The 20,751-nt window shown below is 35.5% G+C and overlaps 1 protein-coding gene across 1 annotated transcript; it reads left to right on the plus strand.

Moving 5' to 3' along the window:
• The first annotated feature begins 400 nt into the window (after positions 1–400).
• On the plus strand, positions 401–2,584 carry lratd2a (LRAT domain containing 2a). The gene has a single exon (XM_042744699.1). It carries the CDS (start codon positions 956–958, stop codon positions 1,760–1,762), a length of 807 nt encoding a protein of 268 aa, XP_042600633.1. The 5' UTR covers positions 401–955; the 3' UTR covers positions 1,763–2,584.
• Positions 2,585–20,751: the final 18,167 nt, after the last annotated feature.

Here is a 20,751-nt window from a genome sequence, read left to right on the forward strand (position 1 = left end):
AGCAGTGCATGTAGAAAAACAAAACTGGCATTATCCATGTAATCAAAAATATCTTGATGTAATTTTTCACTTACTTGGAAGAAGGGCACATACTTTTATTTACAGTTTAAATTACTGTAAATAAAATCTTATTCTGAATTATTAAATTCATAGAGCTCAAATTCATGGAGCACAAAATCCCCCTAGTCCCCCGTTAACTAAATTATTTTATGTCCTATTATTATTATGTCATAGGACTAAGTTTATGTTTTTGTTTGTTTGTTGTTGTTTGTCTATTTCTTGTGGCTCCTCTAATATGCACTGCGTACTGTTAACAGGACAGCTGGGTGAGCTGCTTTATCATATTAATAATTCGTAATGACGCCTGTCTAAACCGCTTTACACCGTGTTGTGCTTTTTCAGCGATGTCTCTTTAAATGCGGGAGCGTGTGTAATAAATGTGGCTGTGGTTGGGTTTCTTCAGCTCTGCCGGTTAGTTCGCATGATATCTGATAAACCCGAGCAACGCGCAGCAGGCGCAGTTCAAAACAGAACACTCTGACAAACAAACAGAGCGTTTTACGTTTCTGCAGGACGGAAATAACGTATTTGGCGTTCTATTCGGATTCCGGAGCAACATTATTTTTTTCAGCATGTCAGTGAAGCTTTGAAGAACTTTCTGCTTGGAAACATCAGGTGTGATAGGACTACTAACCGCCTGGTGCAACAACGCGAATCACTGGATACACAGACTGATGTAACCTCGGACTATCCCACACAACAACTCTTCTTATGTAAAGTGCTTTGTTTTGGTCTGTAATTGTGATGCGCGCGGATCTGGCATATGCAGCGTTAGTAAGCAACTCTCTGCGCAGACGGAGCATCGCAGTCAGTCTACTTCCAGATGTCCACCTCTCTCTGCTCGTAACAGGTGGAGCTCGTTTCACTCCATCTGTCCGCTGCTGAAGTGGCATATATGGGCAACCAGGTTGACAAACTGTCACACCTAAGTTACGCCGAAGTTCCCACGACCGACCCTAACGGACTGGACACGGAGGAAGACGGCCCGCGGATCGGGGTCTCGTACATTTTCGCCACCGACGACGACGAACTGGAAGATAACCATCACCAGCCTGTTGATGGACCGGAGCAGGAAGAAGAGAAGCGCTACAACGAGCTGGACTGCGCTGTGTACCACCGAGACGAGTGCATTTATGAGAGAAGCAGCAACACTACGGAACTGGAGACGTTCAGCCCGGAGAATTTATTGAACAGATGTAAGCCCGGGGACGTGCTGGAGTTCATGTGCGCCGGTCAGTACCCGCACTGGGCTGTGTACGTGGGGGACTTCCAGGTGGTGCACCTGCACCGGGCGGAGGTCAAGAACAGTTTTCTGACCGATGCTGGTCAGGGCAGGAGGGGCAGGATCGTAAACGAGCTGTACAAATTCAAACCCCTCAGTCCTGACATGGTGGTGCAGAACGCGATGGAGCAGGTGGGGGCTAAAGACAGAGAGTTAAGTTGGAGAAATTCGGAGTGTTTCGCCGCATGGTGCAAATTCGGTAAACGGGAGTTCAAGATGGGAGGGGAGATACGGATAGGAAAGCAGCCGTACAGATTAAAGCTCTTCTTGCCTGACAAACAGTTTCATGTGCTGGAGTTTCAGAGTTTGGAGGATTTGATCATGGAAAAGAGGAGAAACGATCAGATCGGTAAAGCGGAAGTTTTAGAGGAGTTGGCGCATCATTTGAGCAATAACGGAAGTGAAGTGAACGTTCATTGATGTGCAACAGGTAGCGGAGAGAAATGTATCCCAACATAACATGTGCGTGATTCTCACGAAACCCGTGCAGAACGTTTAACTGCAAAATTAAAATCAAATGTTTTTTGTTCAAAGAAAATTACAAAACTGGGACAGATTCTGATAGGTTTACTCCATGATACAGTACTAGCTCTTCATCATATCACTGCGCCGCTCCCATAGCAGATGATCTGCCATGTCAGGGACTACATCTTTTAGTGGAAGGATATTACTTAATTTAATAATGATAATAAAAGTTTAAATAAAAAAATGTGTCCTCGATATTTTTAATTTGTTGCATCCGTCTTTATAAAAACAATTAATCACTAGGCCATGCTGCATTGTGAATATAGTACTGGCTAAAATAATCAGCCCATATTGACAGTTTATAGCACATGATGGGTTTATTGGTTAAGATTGTTTTTTTTGGATTGTAACTTATTGTGAAGCGTTCTTTTCAAAACAATTAAGCAAAATTCCCATTGCTTTAATGCAAAAATATGTTCTTATAGACTCTGTAATGTGGTGAAAATATATATCACAGCAGGCTGGTATTACCACCTTTAAATTATGTTGATTTTAATAAAATAAAATGCATTGAAAATAATGGAAATAGCAGTCTAGATGTAAGCAGGTTGAATTATGGTAATGAGAATTGGGTGGTAAAACTTGCTAAACTGTCTTTAAAATAATGTTACAATGAAAAACATATTAATTGTCATAATTGTATAGTCATGGCCAAAAGTTTTGGCAGTGACATTAATTTTGTGTTTTGCAAAGTTTGCTTCTTAAGCTGTTGTGGTGTTCATTCACATTGTTTCTAGATTATTGTGTAGAGTGATTAGATGCATTTTAAATAATTGCTAAAAGCTTCATTGGCTAAAAAATGAACTTTTCACAAAAAAAAAAAACAATCACTGTTTTTATTAATCCTGACACAAAATGAGCAGCTAACATTAATTGACTAATCATATCAGCAGCACATGTGATAGTGAATGAGTACTAGTCAGGTGAAATCACTTTCATACTAAATAGACTGGAAGAGCAGACTGATTGCTATAAAAGGAGAGAAGAAGTGCTTCCATTCATTGTGTTCTTGTTAGCAATGGTTTCCTCCAAAGAAACAACCAATCAATATGGCCTCAAATGCAAGGAAATTGCTACAAAGAATATTGCACCTGAAAGAACCATTTACCGGATCATCAAGAACTTCGAGACGAGAGGTTCAACTGCAGTGAAGAAGTCTTCAGGACGTCCCAGAGTGTCCAGCAAGCACCAGGACCATCTCCTCCTGAGGAGTCAGCTGAAATCATGTCTCCAGCAGTGCAGAGCTTGCTCAGGAATGGCAGCAGGTTGGTGTGAGAGCATCTGCACGCACAGTGAGGCCAAGACTTTTGGACAACATCCTGGTGTCAAGAAGGGCAGCAAAGAAGCTACTTCTCTCCAAGAAAAATGTCAAGGACAGATTGAAATTCTGCAGGAAGTACAAGGAGTGGACAGCAGAAGACTGGTGCAAAGTTACTTTCTCTGTTGAAGCTCCCTTCCGAATGTTTGGGACATTTGGAAAATCTATTGTTTGGAGAAGAAAAGATGAAAGATCCTGTGTGTAAAGTCCTGTGACGTGCCAACAGTGAAGCCTCCTGAGACCATCCATGTGTGAGATTGCTTTTCAACCAATGGAATGTGCTCTTTCATGTCACAAAGCAGGAGTGATAAAGAAGTGGCTCGAAGATCATTACATTGAAATTTTGGATCCGTGGCCAGGCAACTCCCCGGATCTCAATCCCATAGAGAAGCTGTGGTCAGTCCTCAAAAGGCGAGTGGACAAGCAGAAGCCACGAATTGTGATCAACTCAGAGAACTTATAAGGAAAGAATGGCTCACCATCAGTCAGGATTTGACTCAGAAGCTGATATTCAGCATGCCAGAGCGAATTTCAGAGGTTATGAAGAACTGTAAATACAGTATTGACTCACTTTTTTGCAAATAAAAGCCTTTAAAACTTATGATATGCTTATCATTGTTTTTCAGTATACCATAGAAACATGTGGAAAAATAAACTACAAATACTGAAGCAGCAAACTTTGCAAAACACAAAATTTATTTCACTTCCAAAACTTTTGGCCATGACTGTGGGCTTCATTTACTTTTAGCAAAAATAAATTTAAATTTTGGGGCTTCGTGAGATTCATCTGTATGTTGGTATCTGACATCACATATTATGATGACAAATTATGTTAATTTTCCTTCTGTTGGAAATCGAAATTTCACACTCAGTTATTAAATATTTTAAGTTGGGTGCTATTGTTTTTCAAATAGATTGCCTCTCAAGTTGTAAGCTGTTCTCTAGAATGTCTAATCAGGCTCTCTGTGAGTTGCAAAATAGCCATAAATCCTCATATGTGGACCTTGCTTTATAAAAGTTTTGGCACACATGAAATTACAGTAAGTAAACATTGACTGAATCCACCTGTTTGCCCTCTCTCTCCCAGTTATTCTTGCTTTCATCATTTCACAATCTGAAAACACATCTGACCTCACATCTTGCTCTTTATGGTCTTTGTGTCAGTATGGTTCATTTATAACGCATATGTATGTAGTTTTGTGTATTTTTGTGACTTTGTTGCTCCTACAGTTAAGTGAGTGGTATTCACTGTCGTAAATATAGCAATATAGCTGTACATGTACATTTGTTGCAATCCGCTCTTTTCATGGAATTTTATACCCTCTCATCTTCCTGACAGATGTTTGGCGGGAAGTAGGGGAAAGAAAAAGAAGACATTCAGGGTATTGATTTTAAAACTGAAGGTGAAAACACATAAATTTGCTTTAATTAACTGAACATTCATTATACTTTTGACATTAGTATCCACATTTTTCCTGAACATGGGAAGTCGCACCTGATTCATACTGGAACAATGCTTTACATTTCCGGTTTCTGGTGTTTCTAGTAAATTTTTCCAAATGGATAATGTAATGTTAAACCTATGAAAATGGTTTAAGAAATGTATGTTTATATAAGAAAACATATGTTTATATATTTTCCTTTTTTTTTATTATTATCAGAGGCCAAGTAATATGGTGGAGTTGGAAAGCTACAGGTGAAAACATGAGCTTGTTTTAAAAAAATCTGATGGAAATCATTTGATGTAGTGTTTTAATATTCAGAATAAGATTTAATCCTGAGCCTCTTCAATATCCTGCAAACTCTCCACGACTTTCATTTGCAAGGCTGCCAAAGTTGGCTTACCCTCTAATTGTCCTCCCACTTGTAAATTTTTAATACAATTTTCTCTGTGTGTGTACTGAATTTGATGATGTGATGCTGTAGAAAAGAAGTTGAAAGTAACAGTTTGCTAACACTGGGTTAAATAAATATAGCAAAGGCCAAGGCATAAAATGCCATGTAGGTAATAATTTATTAATCTCTGCTTCGAAACTCTATAATAAGAGCCCTAACAAATGCCAAAGGCAGTAGTTCATAGCCGTTCAGTCATGAGATCATGAAGCAAATGCTTCATCCAAACTAGACTTTGACCTCAAACCTTGCCTATGGGAAAACACCAGGTGGTAAGACTTGAAATGCATGGACAATCTGAAGGGTCGAAACACAATGTCACAGAAACTCGGTGTGACTTATCTCTCTGAACAGGAGCCCTGCCTTTGAGATACGCCACAGATGACGTGTTATGTTATAAGAGGAAAGGGTGTTTTATGATTTGAGCCCAATCACACTGCCACAGGGCCACTCTGAGTAAATACGGGATGCTGGGAAACAGAGAAGTAATTATATATTGCCATACTGTGAGTGAGTAATGGCTGCCCACAAAGGCAACAAGACAGTCTTTGTGAATCATTGGAAAGCCAACACTCTTGCCAGCTTGAGACAACAGCCCCCTAATGAGCACTTAGTTGGTGATGCTTTGAATGTGATCTGACTCTGTGACACTGCTCTTTGTGCTGTGAGTGCAGGTCTCTGCCTTGTTCCTTCAACTGAGCTGTGTATAGTTAGCAGTTTCTGCCATACACTCTTAAAAATAAAGGTGCTTCAAAAGGTTCTTCACAGCGATGCCATAGAAGAACCATTTTTGGTTCCACAAAGAACCATTCAGTCAAAAGTTCTTTAAAGAACCATCTCTTTCTTACCTTTTTATAATCGGAAGAACCTTATTTCGCTACAAAGAACATTTTGTGAAACAGAAAGGTTCTTCAGATGTTAAAGGTTCTTTATTAAAACCATTAGACAAAAAGGTCTTCTATGGCATCATGAAGCACCTTTGTTTTTAGCTGAATAGAATTAGTATGAGAAATTCCTGAGGGAACCCATGGCAACCTCCGGGGTAAGGCAACACACTGACCTCTTAATTAAACAGTTCTGTTGGTTTGAACTCCGAAAGTATAAAAGACCATGGATACTGGAGAGAACTTTCATTTTTTACGAGATCTTTGAAATATTTCAAATGAAAGCAAAATGTAAATAGTTCTAACAAGTGACATTAATCAAATCCCCTTGTCCTTTTTATAACTGTATAGATTCTCTAATTTAAAAATGTACATAACTTAATAAGTAATAATAATAGTGCTGTCAAACGATTAATTGCATCCAAAATAAAAGTTTTTGTTTGCATAATATATGAGTGTGCACTGTGTGTATTTATTATGTATTTATAAATATAAACAAATGCATGTATATATTTAAGAAAAATGTTATGTTTATATATTAAACATATTTATATATAGAATAAAATATGATAATATCCATATACTGTTTAAATGTAAATACATGTAAATATTTTCAAATTATATAATAAATGTGTGTGTATTTATATATACATAATAAATAAACACAGTACACATACATATATTATGTAAATCAAAACTTTTATTTTGGATGCGATTAATTGCGATTAATCATTTGACAAAACTAAATAATAATAAAAGTAATAATTCAATAATTAAGTGTGTGATAATCATCAAATTTCAGTGTTCTATAGCTGCATGCATTCTCTAATTAATAGAAGTTGAGAAATTAAATTAAAATAATTGAAAATTTAATTAATTAATGATAAAATGAGCAGTCCAGTGATGTCCTTCAAATCCAAGTGTTTGTCATCACTGATTAGATTTTCTAAATCCGACAAAATAATTAAAAATGAGTAATCATGCTACATTCATCAAGTCCTTTTTGTAGGTATTTATTAGAGAATTCCTCAGTGTAGCTGCAGATTATCTTAAATTAATAAATGAAATTTTAAATAATTTGAAAAGTGACATTCATCTGATCTCAGTGTCCTTATTGTTGCTGCAGAAATTTTCTAATTCACTAAATAAATAAATAAATAAATAAGGACAATGGAAATAATTTAAAAAGAGTATTAAAGCCATTTAATCTCAATGTTTTTATTGTAGCTGCATATGCTCCCAAATAAGTAAATAAACAAAAAAAGAATTCAAATATTTAAAAAGAGTAGTCCAGGGACATTAATCAAATCATAGTGTCATTATTGTAGCTACAAAAAAATCTTAAATAAAAGTTACATTTTAAAAATTATTAAGAAAGAAAGAAAAATATAAATATTTTAACAAGAGTTACAAAGCATAAACATCCTAATAAATAGATAAATCAAACTATTTAAAAAGTGTACTTCAGATGACCTGGGTTGAGGTGAACTTGTGAAGCTCATTTGTCAGTGCTTCAATAGCTTATCAACTTCATCAAACATGCTTATTTAACCACAGGAAAATCTTTTCCTTGCTTCTCATTATCTCATTATCATACTCTTCATACCTGAGTCGTTATGTAAAAAATCCACCACATTATGCAATGTCTGAAATCTCTCAAAATAACATAATAACAAATAAATAATATAAAAAAATTACACACATTTCTCTCAAAAAACAACACGAGATAAGAACACCTCCTCCAACAACAAAACACCTCTGATATCCTTAGGGCTTACAATATGCCTTTTTAAGCCATGTTTAAATTATGCTAATATTTCAGTGAGATTAAGTCTCAACCATCTTTTTAACACTTGCATGGCTGTAGCCAGGCTTTGAAATTTGAAGTTATTAATTGTATTATGATAACCCCTACAAATACATCTCATTATATACACTATAAACACTTTAAAAGAGAGAAATGTAGATGTTTGTGAAAGATTTTGGAGGGATGATCATTTTAAAATTATACCCTATTTATTAGGTAATTTGTTAATACTTTACTATAGTTAGGGGTGGATAATTTTATGAGTTGTTTATTATTCATACAACAATACATATCACTGTCATAATTGTTATTAATAACCGTTGCAGTATAGCTTATAACATTGTCTAGTGCTCTTAGCATGATTTGAGAACCGTAACCTACTTGTTCTACAGATCTGTGTACTAGGTTTAAATGCTCCTGTTTTTTTTTTTTTTTTTTGACAACGTTGATAACGTTTCTGACAGATAATATCATATTTTTGGGGGGGTTATGTTGTTTCCTGTCAGCGATAACCTGTCTGTGGGCTATTTTGATTACTGTCAGTTTAAGTGCAGCAATGCAGGCGATGCTGTGTTGGCAGATATTGCTATTAAAACAAACAAAAACCGAAATATAAATAAAAATAAACTTTTTTTTTTAATTATTTAAAATCTTTTGGAATTAATATAAGATAAAGATATTGCTGACCCTAAACTGCAACGTCTTACTTTATTAACTTTAGTCAACTTAAGTGAAAAAGACAAGTCAAAACACGCTTGTAATAGCTGGATCTGGCAACACAGAGGCTGCGCTCACGCCCTCATTCACAACATTATCAAAATGCATTCACACCGCCAGCGTGTCACAGCGATTATTTTCACAACACTGACGCTAAACATTTTTACAATCTGTCTAAACTGAATTATACATGCCATGCAGACATTCATATGAGGAGTTTAACAGCAAATTAGTCATTCAGAGAAAAACAGTATTTTTGAACATGAAAAATGTACCGAGGTCCGGACCTCGGTGACCTCATAGCTGGCCACGGATCTCAACCAATTACATGGGTAAGTTCCAAATAATACAACAGAGTACTGAACACTTGCAGCAGTGACGCTATACAAGGCCTCTCTTTCACAAGACAATAAAGGCTGCAGTTTTAGCTGCAGTAGCGAGGAGGAAGGAAGTTACTTGCATATGAATCTTCCTGTTGCAAGCAGTTGCAGTCTGTAGGCTACTGTAGTTTCAGGCCTTTTTCAGCTTACGTCATATTTGGGGGGAGTTTTATGAGCCAAATATGATTTGGAAAGAAGAAGATTATTAAACAAGCATTTAAACACAATATTTTGACAGAAAATGCACCCCTCCTTATTGCCAATTAAATTTCCTCCCCCAACAACATATTTATGAGCCAAAAATGAATATTTATTGAAGTACAATGATGTCTATGAAATTAAAAACATATTTCCCACTTACAAAGGTACCTTTCTACTCCCAGTTAATCTTCTTGTGTTTGTTTGAATGTCACACATTTACATGAGGAATTTTTACCTGTTCTTCAATGCAAATTAGTTCTGCTAGATTACACAAGAGCATCGGTGGCCAGCAATTTTTGAGTCTGCCAAACATTTCTGATTGCATTCAAGGCTGGCTCTAGCTGCAGCAGTTCCAAGCCAGCCTTTTATCCTTTTTGTTGTGTGCTCTGTGTCATTGTCCTGATGGAAAATCAATCTTCACCGTGTGGATCTTTGGATAACTGAAACAGGTTCTCCATGGTGAAAATCTCCACTGTGAAGTGTAGTTGGTTTGTGCCACATATAACACATCACTTTCAGGCCAAAGAGCTCAATTTTAGTCTAATCAGTCCACAAATGGTTTCTTAGAAGGTGTTAGATGTTCTCAAACTCCAGGAATGATTTAATGTTGGACAGAAGTGTCTTACCTTTAAAACAATGACCTCTCAGCCATTACAAAACACTGTAAGTACAGTAACATCTTGTAATATTAAAGGTGCATACAGTTATTTCTATTTTTTAAAAGGTTTGTTGTAATTTTGAAAAATGTCTGTTATCAGAAAGACAAGGCAAGGTCTTTTCTGAATGTTTTAATCCTTCCTTACTATGTCCTAAAAGAGACCTCTATTGGATCTAGAGGCAAGTGGCCTTAAAATACATAAAGACCCATCAAGCTTTTCTATAAGAACTAGTTATTGCAACTAGATATTTGATGTGAAAATGGTCACTGACTGAATTAAAATGTAAAGTGTTGTGCTCAGAGAGAACCAAAATATTTTATTAAAATTTTTAGATTATAAATTAAATTAATATTTTATTTAAACTAATAAAATACTTAAAAAGATTTAAGTGTTTTATATATATATATATATATATATATATATATATATATATATATATATATATATATATATATATATATATATAATATATATATATATATAATAACAACCAGGTGAAATCTGTGTAGTTAGTAATAATAACAGTAATAATAATAATAATAATAATAATAATAATAACAACAACAACAACATCAGTATAAATCTATCATTATAAAAATCAAAAAGTGGCTGAATATAAACTTATTTAATTTAGTGAATTGTTTTGTATTTGAGACATACAAGACATACAAAAATGTCATGAAGAAATTTTGTCAGGCTATGTAGTAAAATGAACTTTTACCCACTGTCTGTGTTCTGCTTTGAACATCCTAGAAAGAGGAAAGCCTGTTTGATTATTTATCTTATTTCTCCAGAAGAAAACTGTATTTGATCTGCAACATAAAAGCTATCATAGAAGAACATGGAAACCACTGCTGGACTTATGAAATATTGTTTTCCCCTGTCTCAAAAAACCACATCAATAAAATTTTTTAAAAAGGTATACTGAATGCAGACCTACGCTGTAGATGTATGAAAGAGTGCCAATATGTTCTAGAACCTTTTAAAAGGTTTTAGAGTTTGTCCTTCAGAACTGCTGTTTAAAAAGTGTAATGACACTGAATTTAAAGGATTAAATTACTTCTAAAGCTGGTGATAATTAATAAATGGCTCGAAGCGTAATAAGGTGACATAAAAATGCCAAACACACCTCCAGACTCCATGAGTTATATTTTCATTCTGGATATGTATTATAATGAACTCACACGGGTGTATTTGGATCACTCTTAGCTTGAGTACCTGCTGGCTCAATCAAAGCAATGGAAATTCCAGGCCCACATTGTGATGCCAGGCAGCATCATAACACTGGGCACACAATAGAAAGTCACTGCATGTGGTGCTGATGTGGCAGCGCCTTATTCTAATTTGATTAATGTTGATTTTTCTCTTTTATGAGACAAGCATGACATGTCTGAAAATTCAAGACATTAGCATATCAGTCATATCAGGTGCCTTTGTCAGCATTGTGATAGGATGCATTAAATATTTCATGATGTAGATAACAGTTTAGAATTAGGATAATGTGTTGAGCTAATGTCAGAACACCTTATTACATATTTATTAAATGATTGTTTAGCTGTACTTCATTTAATCATTTTTAATGCAATGATAAAGGACATTAGGACATGACTAAATGCTACACTACCAGTCAAAGTTTTTGAACAGTAAGATTTTTAATGTTTCCTAAAGAATTCTCTTCTGCACACCAAGCCTGCATTTATTTGATCCAAAATAGGCCTACAGCAAAAGCAATATTGTAAAATATTTTTCTATTTAAAAGAACTGCTTTCTATTTGAAGTCAGTACAATTTTCATATAAACCAGTGCTTTTATTTAACAAGTACACATTAACTTGACCAAAAGTGACGGTAGTGACATTTATAATGTTATAAAAATATTATATTTCAAATAAATGCTTTTCTTTTGAACTAAATGAAGCAGCACAACTGTTTTCACCATTGATAATAATAAGTAATGTTTCCTGAGCAGCAAATCAGCATATTAGAATGATTTCTGAGATCATGTGACACTGAACACTGAATTAATGATGTATTTGATCCTTCAAATATATATGCTTCATGGGAGTCGGGGGGTCATGATGGATCTGTCTCTTCAAGATTCATCGGTACTGTAGTTGATCACCTGGGTTTTGGCTATTAAATGCGATTTTTAAAAAATTAAATTGAAATACCACTGACTAATGGCTTCAAGAGAAGCATATTCCATTGATTAATAACCATGGATCTCATAATTGGTCAGTTTGAAAGGTTTACACACAAATGTTTTGTGGACAAAACAAATGGTATTTTCCTTCATTAACAGACTGTTGAGCTCTATTATAGGCTTTCTTGAGTATACGAACCTTTCTTAAGATCTCGTTGTCAACTAGTCATTCAGGAAACCCACTGATGTGTCGATTAAGAAAATATATGTAGTTTTACACATCCCTTGCAACTGCACATTACTTTCTGATCAACTGAGTGCTTTTGAACAACAGCCTAATGTATTTGCGAGAGAGCTTAAATGTGTTGGGAATAATCAACGCTTTTTTCTGTGTGTTGAGACAGGGATTTGTTATGCATTAATACTTTTAAGAGAAGAGGGCGTCTTGAGGTCTGCATCATGCAGATAAGTGCTGTGGAGGACTGGCCTTATATGTCATTACAGCTTTCTCACTTCTCCTGTCTGACTCATAAAAGCTCCTCCAGCCTAAACCTCCATCATTCATAATACTACACCTTTACTGCTAAGAGGACCCAACGGTGAGTGAGTTAAAAGTTTTATGTCAGAAAAGTAAATGACTTGAGGAAGGTAATTGGTGGTAAATGTGTTCTGCTCAATTCCAGAGGACTGTGAACATGAGTGCATTTAAACAAGGCAGATGGAGGCCACTAAGTGGGTTTCAAACATGGCATGAAATGCAAAAGATGCGCGTGGGAAATAGGAGCAGCATCCTGTATGAAACTTTTCATGCATCATCTTGTATTCATAGTAATGGTAAATTTGATAGACTTGAGGGAAGACAATCATAGCACTTACAAACAAAAAAGATATTTCAATATTTGTAACCACTTTACCTGTTACAAACAGATAATATTATTAATTTGAGGTTTTATCTCTTACAAAGCAAGACAATGGTCAAATTTATTGCACTTAATATAAAAATAATTCTGTGATAATTTACGTTATTTTCCCATGTTGTTCCAAAGTGATATATATCCCCAAAAATAATACAATTCAAACTTTGCACATAACATTTGGTTATGAGACACCAGAGACAATCAGTGGTGTTTTTTTTTTTTTATTTTATTATTATTATTTCTAAATTGGCATTTTGATCAATCTAGTTTCAGTATATGCACATGCAAATAAAATTTGATAGTAATGGCAGACTTAACAATCTTTAGAAAAAATATCTTCTTAAATTATTCAAAATGTTATAAATTATAATTATTTGATCAATCAAGTTTTAGTATATGCAATATGCAAATGAAATTTGACTGTAATGACAGATGAAACAGTAAAATGTTAAATTGGAAATTAAATTAAATTTAAATTAAAAATTTCAGTCTGTCCCTGACACAATGCTATGATAAGGCTTCAATATTATTCTTGGGATATAGCATGAGTTATATTCTTTGTCCCTTTAAAACCTTATGGCACTTTTGTGCTTTTGTAAAACATTCTTTAAAGTCAAGATGAAACAGAAGTGTAACAGATCCGAGTGTAATAGATTCTCAAAAAAGGAAAAGTATGAAGACTTGGCCTGATTTTCAGATGAGGACCTGTGGATGCAGATGAACATGAATATGTCTAATTGAATGGAGAAGTCCAGCATACATTTAGAAAACAAATAGGGGGAACTTTAATTTCATGCCAACTATATTGCTATTTTGAAAGAAGAAATGAGGGTGAGTGATGATGACAGTATTTTTATGTTTCGGTGAACTATCCCTTTAACTTGACGTGAAAGCTTCAAGTGATTTAATTGTTATTGGATGTTTACACACACGCACACACACTCTTGACATTACTCAAGCTTAGCAGCCATAACAACATTTGACACGACAATACCTATGAGTAGTTTGCTGGGAAATGAGGCTCATTTAGACGCCACCGTGTTTAAGGGGAGATTAAATGGTTGCCAAGATACAAAAACCTGTCTGACATCAAACATCTGAGAGTATGAGTGAAAAAGCTTTATTTTGGCTGTGGAGAAACGCCAATAGTCACATACTTCAGGCGCTAATCAAGCCTTCACTGATGTATGAATTCACTGGGTAATCTGCTTTGCATTTAATTACATGGTTCCAATAAATTGGAGCATATTCTCCCTCCACAGCTTGTTTCTTAGTCACTTGTTTCACACTTGCTTCAATAACAGAATGAATGAAGGAGCTGCATAAATGATGCTGTCTGTGTGTTTGAACACTGTTAAAATGAGTGCTTGAATCAAATGTTAGGCTCTATCAGTCATAGAGAGAGCTTTTTCCAGTGTGCATCTATGTAATTTTAAATCTGCCTTTTCAATTATGCCTAAGCAATATCACAAGAATGTTGTTTGTCTGTACATCAGCTAATCACAGTCCTGCTGAACGTTCAAACTAGCAGCACAGTGTGATATTGCTTTTACAGTCCTACTGCAGTTCAATAAACAAGATGTTATTATTGAGCAACTTATATTTAGACACAATATTGACAGTTACGTTGTCTAATTTTGTTCCTCCAATGAAAAAAGTTCCAAACAAAGTCAAATTAATCTATCTAAAGGTCCATTCACAGCAAAAACAATAACTATAAAGATAACTGTAACAATATTAGTGTCCACACCAATGGACAATAACGGTCTGTTTATTATAAGTGGATTGCAGTTGTATTGTCTTTTACTTTAAATGCTTAAGTTCTTTAAAGTGTGGTGGAAATTCAGCTGCGAAAAATTGTTCTGAAAGTGATTCCAACAATGTTGTTCCTGTGTGTCATTATCTTTATAGCTGTGGTGTGGACTTCCCTATAGAGCATTTTGGTGTTTGCAAAATGTCATGATATGGTGGCAGAAAAAGGCAGCTTGTAGGCCCCCAAAACTCCATTGTCATGTAAATGAGTGATATAAAAGGTTTCCATTTTTAGTTGAAAAAGTTTTCATGCAAACAACCCTTAAATATTATTTCATGCTGTAGCTGGAGGGCTAATACATTACGCCCTCTATAAACTGCATAGGTACAGTAAATATAATGTAGATCTATAGTTTATATTAAATTCACACTGTAGTAGGCTAATCATTGCAGGTCGTCTGTTTAATGGCTTGCAACCATAAACATCTGTTTTAGCTTCAAACGGCATCTTCCAAAGATGGTATTATATAAAAATAAAGACAATCTTTTTTGCATCTGATTCTGACGGTAAGACACAAGAAGACATTTTTTCTATCCATCACGCGTGTTTTCCTCCACTGCCGCCAAAGTGCGCACGCAAAGTGACGTAACTATGTTGTCAACAGTATTTCCAAATTGTCTACTCTCATAGAATTAAAACTATTATTAAAACTTTGGAGTTATAGTTATCATCCCTGGTGTGAATGGTCTTAAACCACACTGTGGAATGTTCCAAATCTATTAGGGTGTGAGTAATACACAGTAGTGACGTTTCCTTCCTGAAGGAATCACTGTTTTTGAACAAACCAATTAAATGAATGATTCAATGACTTATTAATAAAGAGAATCGCTGCTTTCATTGCTGAATTAATCAATGTTTTTAAATGAAAAGGCTGAATTATTGATTCACTGACTCACTCAAAGATAGTTTCTTGTTGCCTCCTACTAGTGTAATGATGTAACCTGCAGAAAGAGTTACTGCACAAACCAAGCTGAGTGATACAAACAGTAAAAATACCAGAACTAGCTTCTCTGTTTTAAAAGAAAATGTTAAAGTTTTCAGAGTGGATTCTATTCATAGTCAATGTGATTAACTACACCTGTGTTTACTTTCCTAGGACTTCAAGGGAACTGACTTCATCCACTAAAAATGATCCTGGGACCAGATGGTTAAAAATAACTAGAATATGTTTGGTTCTGGGAAATAGTCTAGCATCATTTATTTGCAGATGCCACTTGGTTCATCAAATGCAATGAAATTAGTGTCCAGATTCATTCTGGGAACATTTTATTTCCCTGTGCAAACAAGATACTTAATATCAGGCCTACTACCAAACAGTGTGCAAGCTACTTTCACTGTTTACCCTGTCTGACAGTGTTTTGCCGTCATGTTACTCTCTGAATACTCAGAAGAACGCTAGAGCTAGTACTGCAGACTACCAGGCCAATTTCCTTTGATTAGCATTGTGAAGACAACTCCAGGAGCACTGTGACGAACATCAAATGCTGAATCATACATTCCACGGTTATACCAAATGCGAATGATCCGATCACTGCTTCTGTTCAATTTCCCATGGGCTCCCTGAATGATTCATTCACAGCGCCTTACTGGTGCCCATCGGTGATTGCCTCGGATACATTTTAAGTACATCAATATTTGGAGCATTGAATACAGCAAACTCAGGGTCAGAGCTATCAGAGCGGAACGTTAATTTCACATCCCAGCCTCCTCCATGTGCCCAGTAATGTCAAAGAAACTCATGTGGTGGAAACCATAAAGCTTGATGTCTAATATCAAGTCTAATATCAACTAGCAAAACACTCTTGTCTAAAGAAACAGAGCGATTCCGGGGGCTTCTAAAAGCCATTTAGCTTTGATATTACTGTCAGGAGTGATACTGAAGGCATCTGTTCAAGATGTATCACTTTTAGTATCAGTGTAGACATGCAGTGGTCCCAAAGGCTATTTAGACTTATAAGCAGCATGTGCAGATATATAAGTGTGTTTCTTTACTTCAGAAATTTTTAATGTCCCGGGGGGGGGTTTATTATTTAATTAACACTCACAGAATTTTTCTTTTTCTTTTGTGTTATATAAACATCACATTAAAACTATTTTGGAAACTTTTTTTTACCAGGTCTTCATCATTTTTTTCTACCTTTCCTAAATTAGTCTACAGGATTAAAATTTTAAATCTCAATAAATGGCAAAGCAATAGAAAACAAAATATTAAATACAAAAAATTACTATGTAAGTTACTGAACAACATAAATACTTTACTGTTCAAAACAAAGAATAAATGTATTTTGAACAAAAAATGCTATGTTCATAGTTAATGAGAAGAATTAAAATACATGTGGTTCCTCTGTTAACCTGAGGAGAACTGACACCATCTACTTGAAGTCTATCAAGTTATATTCAAATAATAAAGTCTTGGAATATGAATAATTTTTGTTCATACTGTATCTCCAAAGAAAAACCTAGATTTATAGTCTATAACAGTATTTGCCTTGAGAGCGTACCTCTCTCAGGAGATGGGAAGTGTGAAGCACTTTTCAGTTTGATGCAAACTTGGAGACAGAGATGAGAGTGATCCAGTCAAAGCTCTGCAGCAGCTGTTTGAAGCCTCCTGCTCACCCAGAGAGTGAAGGACCTTCAGTCGGCACAGGTGAAGGGAATTGTGGGATACAGAGCTTTGGACACTGCTGGACATCAATGAACACCTGCTGCGACCTGTGGTCCAGTTGAAAGATATTGTGAGACATAAGAGGTTAATCTAGATGAGCAGGAATTGGCACAAGCACTGCAACAGATTATCATCTATAGATACATATAAATAACAAATAACTAATGTTCCATAAGTGTGGATGATTTTGGATTTTTTTTAACAACATGAGAAAAATGAATACGATTTATTTATATCACAGCTTCATGGCTGTATATTTGCTTGTTTTAAGTCTTTTTTTTAGCATAGCTGCTTCTGGCTGAAAGGATGAGTCACATAAAGAAGTTCTCACTCTCCCATTCTCTAAAATGCTCCTTTTATCTTTGAACTCAATAAGGCCAATCCACCTCTGACCAACTTTTCACAGTACTTAAAGAGATGGTTTACTCAAATATAAAGATTCTGTCATTATTTACCCTCAAGTCATTCTAAAACCTTTATGACCTGGATGTGTGGCTGAAAGTCTAAGCTGTTCTTTGCCATTCAGTATGTGAATGGGGACCAGGGGCTGTCAAGTTTCAAAAATTAAAACCAAAACCCAGTCAAAGTGGTCTAAAAAGGTCATGCTCTGTGCTGTAAGTGTACTAAAGCCATATGATAGCTTTGTGTGGAGGAAAAATTCAAATCTGTCATTCACTGAATAGCTTACCCTCTGCCACAACTGTTAAATCTCTTTCATGTGTGCATATTTTTAGTCTGATTCTCACATAAAGCTATCGCATGACTTCAGAAGAATTTGAAAATAGCGCATGAGCCATATGGACTACTTAAAAGAACAACTCACCCTAAGGCCAAAATGTATATCAGTTTGTTTCTTCATCTGAAACAGATCTGGATAAATTTAGCATTATGTCACTTACTCACCAATGGATCTTCTGCAGTGAATGGGTGCCGTCAGAATGAGAGTCCAAACAGCTGATAAAAACATCACCATAATCCACAAGTAGTCCACATGACAAGTACAATTTACAAGGGAAAACTGTTCTAAACAAGTATGTTAGGACAGGACAACACAGGATGGACTTTTTTTACCCGAGGAAGGATTATTATGGATTACAGTCTCATATTTTGGCAAGAAGTGACATTTTAAAGTTAAACCAATTTAAGGACAGATTTGTTTCTTAAAAACACACCGATTTTTACTTCACAAGATGTTAATTGATGGACTGGAGTCATGTGGATTACCTGTGGATTATTTTGATGTTTTTATCTGCTGTTTGGAATCTCATTCTGACGGCACCCATTCACTGCAGAAGATCCATTACAAGTGATGTAATCCTAAATTTCACTAAATCTGTTCCGATGAAGAAACAAATTCATTTATATCTTGGATGGCCTTAGGGTTAGTACATTGTCAGCTATTTTTTTTTTTTTTTACTTTAATGGTTTAATTTCATTTGTGTTGCACAAGAATCCTACGGGGTTGGAGTGACATTCAGGTGAGTAAATGATGGCAGAATTTTAATTTTGGGGTGAACTTTAATACATCTTACAATTTCATGGCATTTCTTCATACAGTCTTCGCACTGTGCTTTTTATGGTACAGTTAATAAGCAATTTGCTCTCTGCACCATGACATTTAACACAATTTTACATTCATTCCATGCAGTTGAAATTAAAGTTGATGTTGAGAGTCAATGCAAGTTAATGCAAGATAAAAGAAACAATGGAATAGTTATAATTGAAATAAGAAATACATGTTTACCTTATTTGTATTCAGTTATATAGCTGGTTCAGTTCTCATCAAAGTTTTTTTTTTATTCTCCTAATGCCAGTAGATCTCTGGAACTGCTTTGTGTAAGGCACTGACATGTAAAAAGCTATCTGAGCTTCTTATAATTACAGCCTGACAACACACAGAGTCTCTACAAAGGTCTAATAATCAGAAGGAGATGATCAGAACCATGGTCTATGCCTCTGAAAAGCAGCACTGCTGAAATGTAATTAAAGTAGCCCAACTTCTCCAGCAGGAGGTCATGCATACCACTCTCCTCCTTTACTTCACCCGCTGACATGTGAATCTCATGCTGTTACACATCTGTACGGGTCATGGCTTTTAATGCAGCCTCAGAATGTTTCGTCCATTTTTATAAAACATTATTTGGTTTCTGATAATGTAATGTGCTTCATTGCATTTATAGGGCAATGGCCTTTCATTATACTCTAGTTCACAATCCCTCTACAGCATCAGAATGACAGTTCATGGTTTCGGTGGTGGGTGGAGAGAGGTGTGCACAACCACTTTACACCCTGGTATCAACCACAAGAATGGGGTAGCTAACATTAAATACCTTATATGGGCGAAAGCGCTTGTGCACTTTGCAAGGAGTTTAAAACAGGAGTGCACAGTCACAAAAAGTTAAAACTAACATTTTGAAAGTCCTTCTTGTTCCTTTGAAAGATTTTGCAAGACACTGTAATTTAAAAGAGCAACAATAAAAAGGCAACGCAAGGTTTTTCTGTGTGGGTGGAGAAGTTAATCTAAGGTTTTGCATTCTCCCTGACATAATAATGGAACAAATCTTTTTTTCTCATCATTAAAACAATGCAATGACTCACTCCTGCGGTCTTTGTAAATTGCTTTGGTTGGAAGGAATTTGCCAGATGCATATGTAAATATACACACTGCATACATACAAGTATTTTTTTTATTTATTTTTTTTTTTTGTGGGGGATGTTGAGATATCCTGCAGTGTTAAATGCTTTTATGAGATCGTGCTAATTAGGAAACGACATGCGGCATTTGCATGTTTAAAAATTCATTTGTGACATGACAGGAGGGAGTGGAGGTGTTAAAGCATGTATAACAAAAGGCAGTCAAGCTATATGTAAAATATGTGGTTCAAAAAAGCATTTAAATTTTTTTTTGTGATAATTAATGACAGGTTTGATTACAAGCAGATGTGTTCGGTTTTGACCCAGAACTACTGACAGAAAAGGTTGACCCAAAGACATTGAATAAGGATCATTTAAATTAAACTAGTGAAGGCAAAAATGCCCAAACATTTACATTTATTCATTTTGCAGACGCTTTTATCCAAAGAGACTTACAACTGAGGTATACATAAAGCGATTCTTCTTAAAGAGTCAAACAGACACAGGAAGTGCTTGTAATACCAAGTTTTAGGCATTGTTCAAATAAGTACAAGCTAGAAAGGGAAGGAATAAATAAAGAGAAAGACAATTTTTTTTTTTTTTTGGATGAAGTCAAGTAGGTTCGAAAGGGATGAGTTTTCAGCTGTCGCTTAAAATTTGTCAGGGATTCAGCATTCCGGATAGGGGTGGGAAGATCATTCCACCAGCCAGGAATGGTGAACGAGAATGTTCTGGAAAGTGATTTTTAGCTTCTCTGTGATGGTACCAAGAGGCATCGCTCACTAGCGGATCTCAGGCATCTGGAGGGGATGTAGATTCGTAGTAGTGAGTTGAAGTAGGTGGGTGCTGAGCCT

Source organism: Cyprinus carpio, chromosome B19 (genome assembly GCF_018340385.1).
Source record: "Cyprinus carpio isolate SPL01 chromosome B19, ASM1834038v1, whole genome shotgun sequence".
NCBI classification, from domain to species: Eukaryota; Metazoa; Chordata; class Actinopteri; order Cypriniformes; family Cyprinidae; genus Cyprinus; species Cyprinus carpio.

Excerpts from the sequence above, each read along its gene's own strand:
- lratd2a (XM_042744699.1), top strand. The coding sequence starts at position 956 with ATGGGCAACCAGGTTGACAAACTGTCACACCTAAGTTACGCCGAAGTT.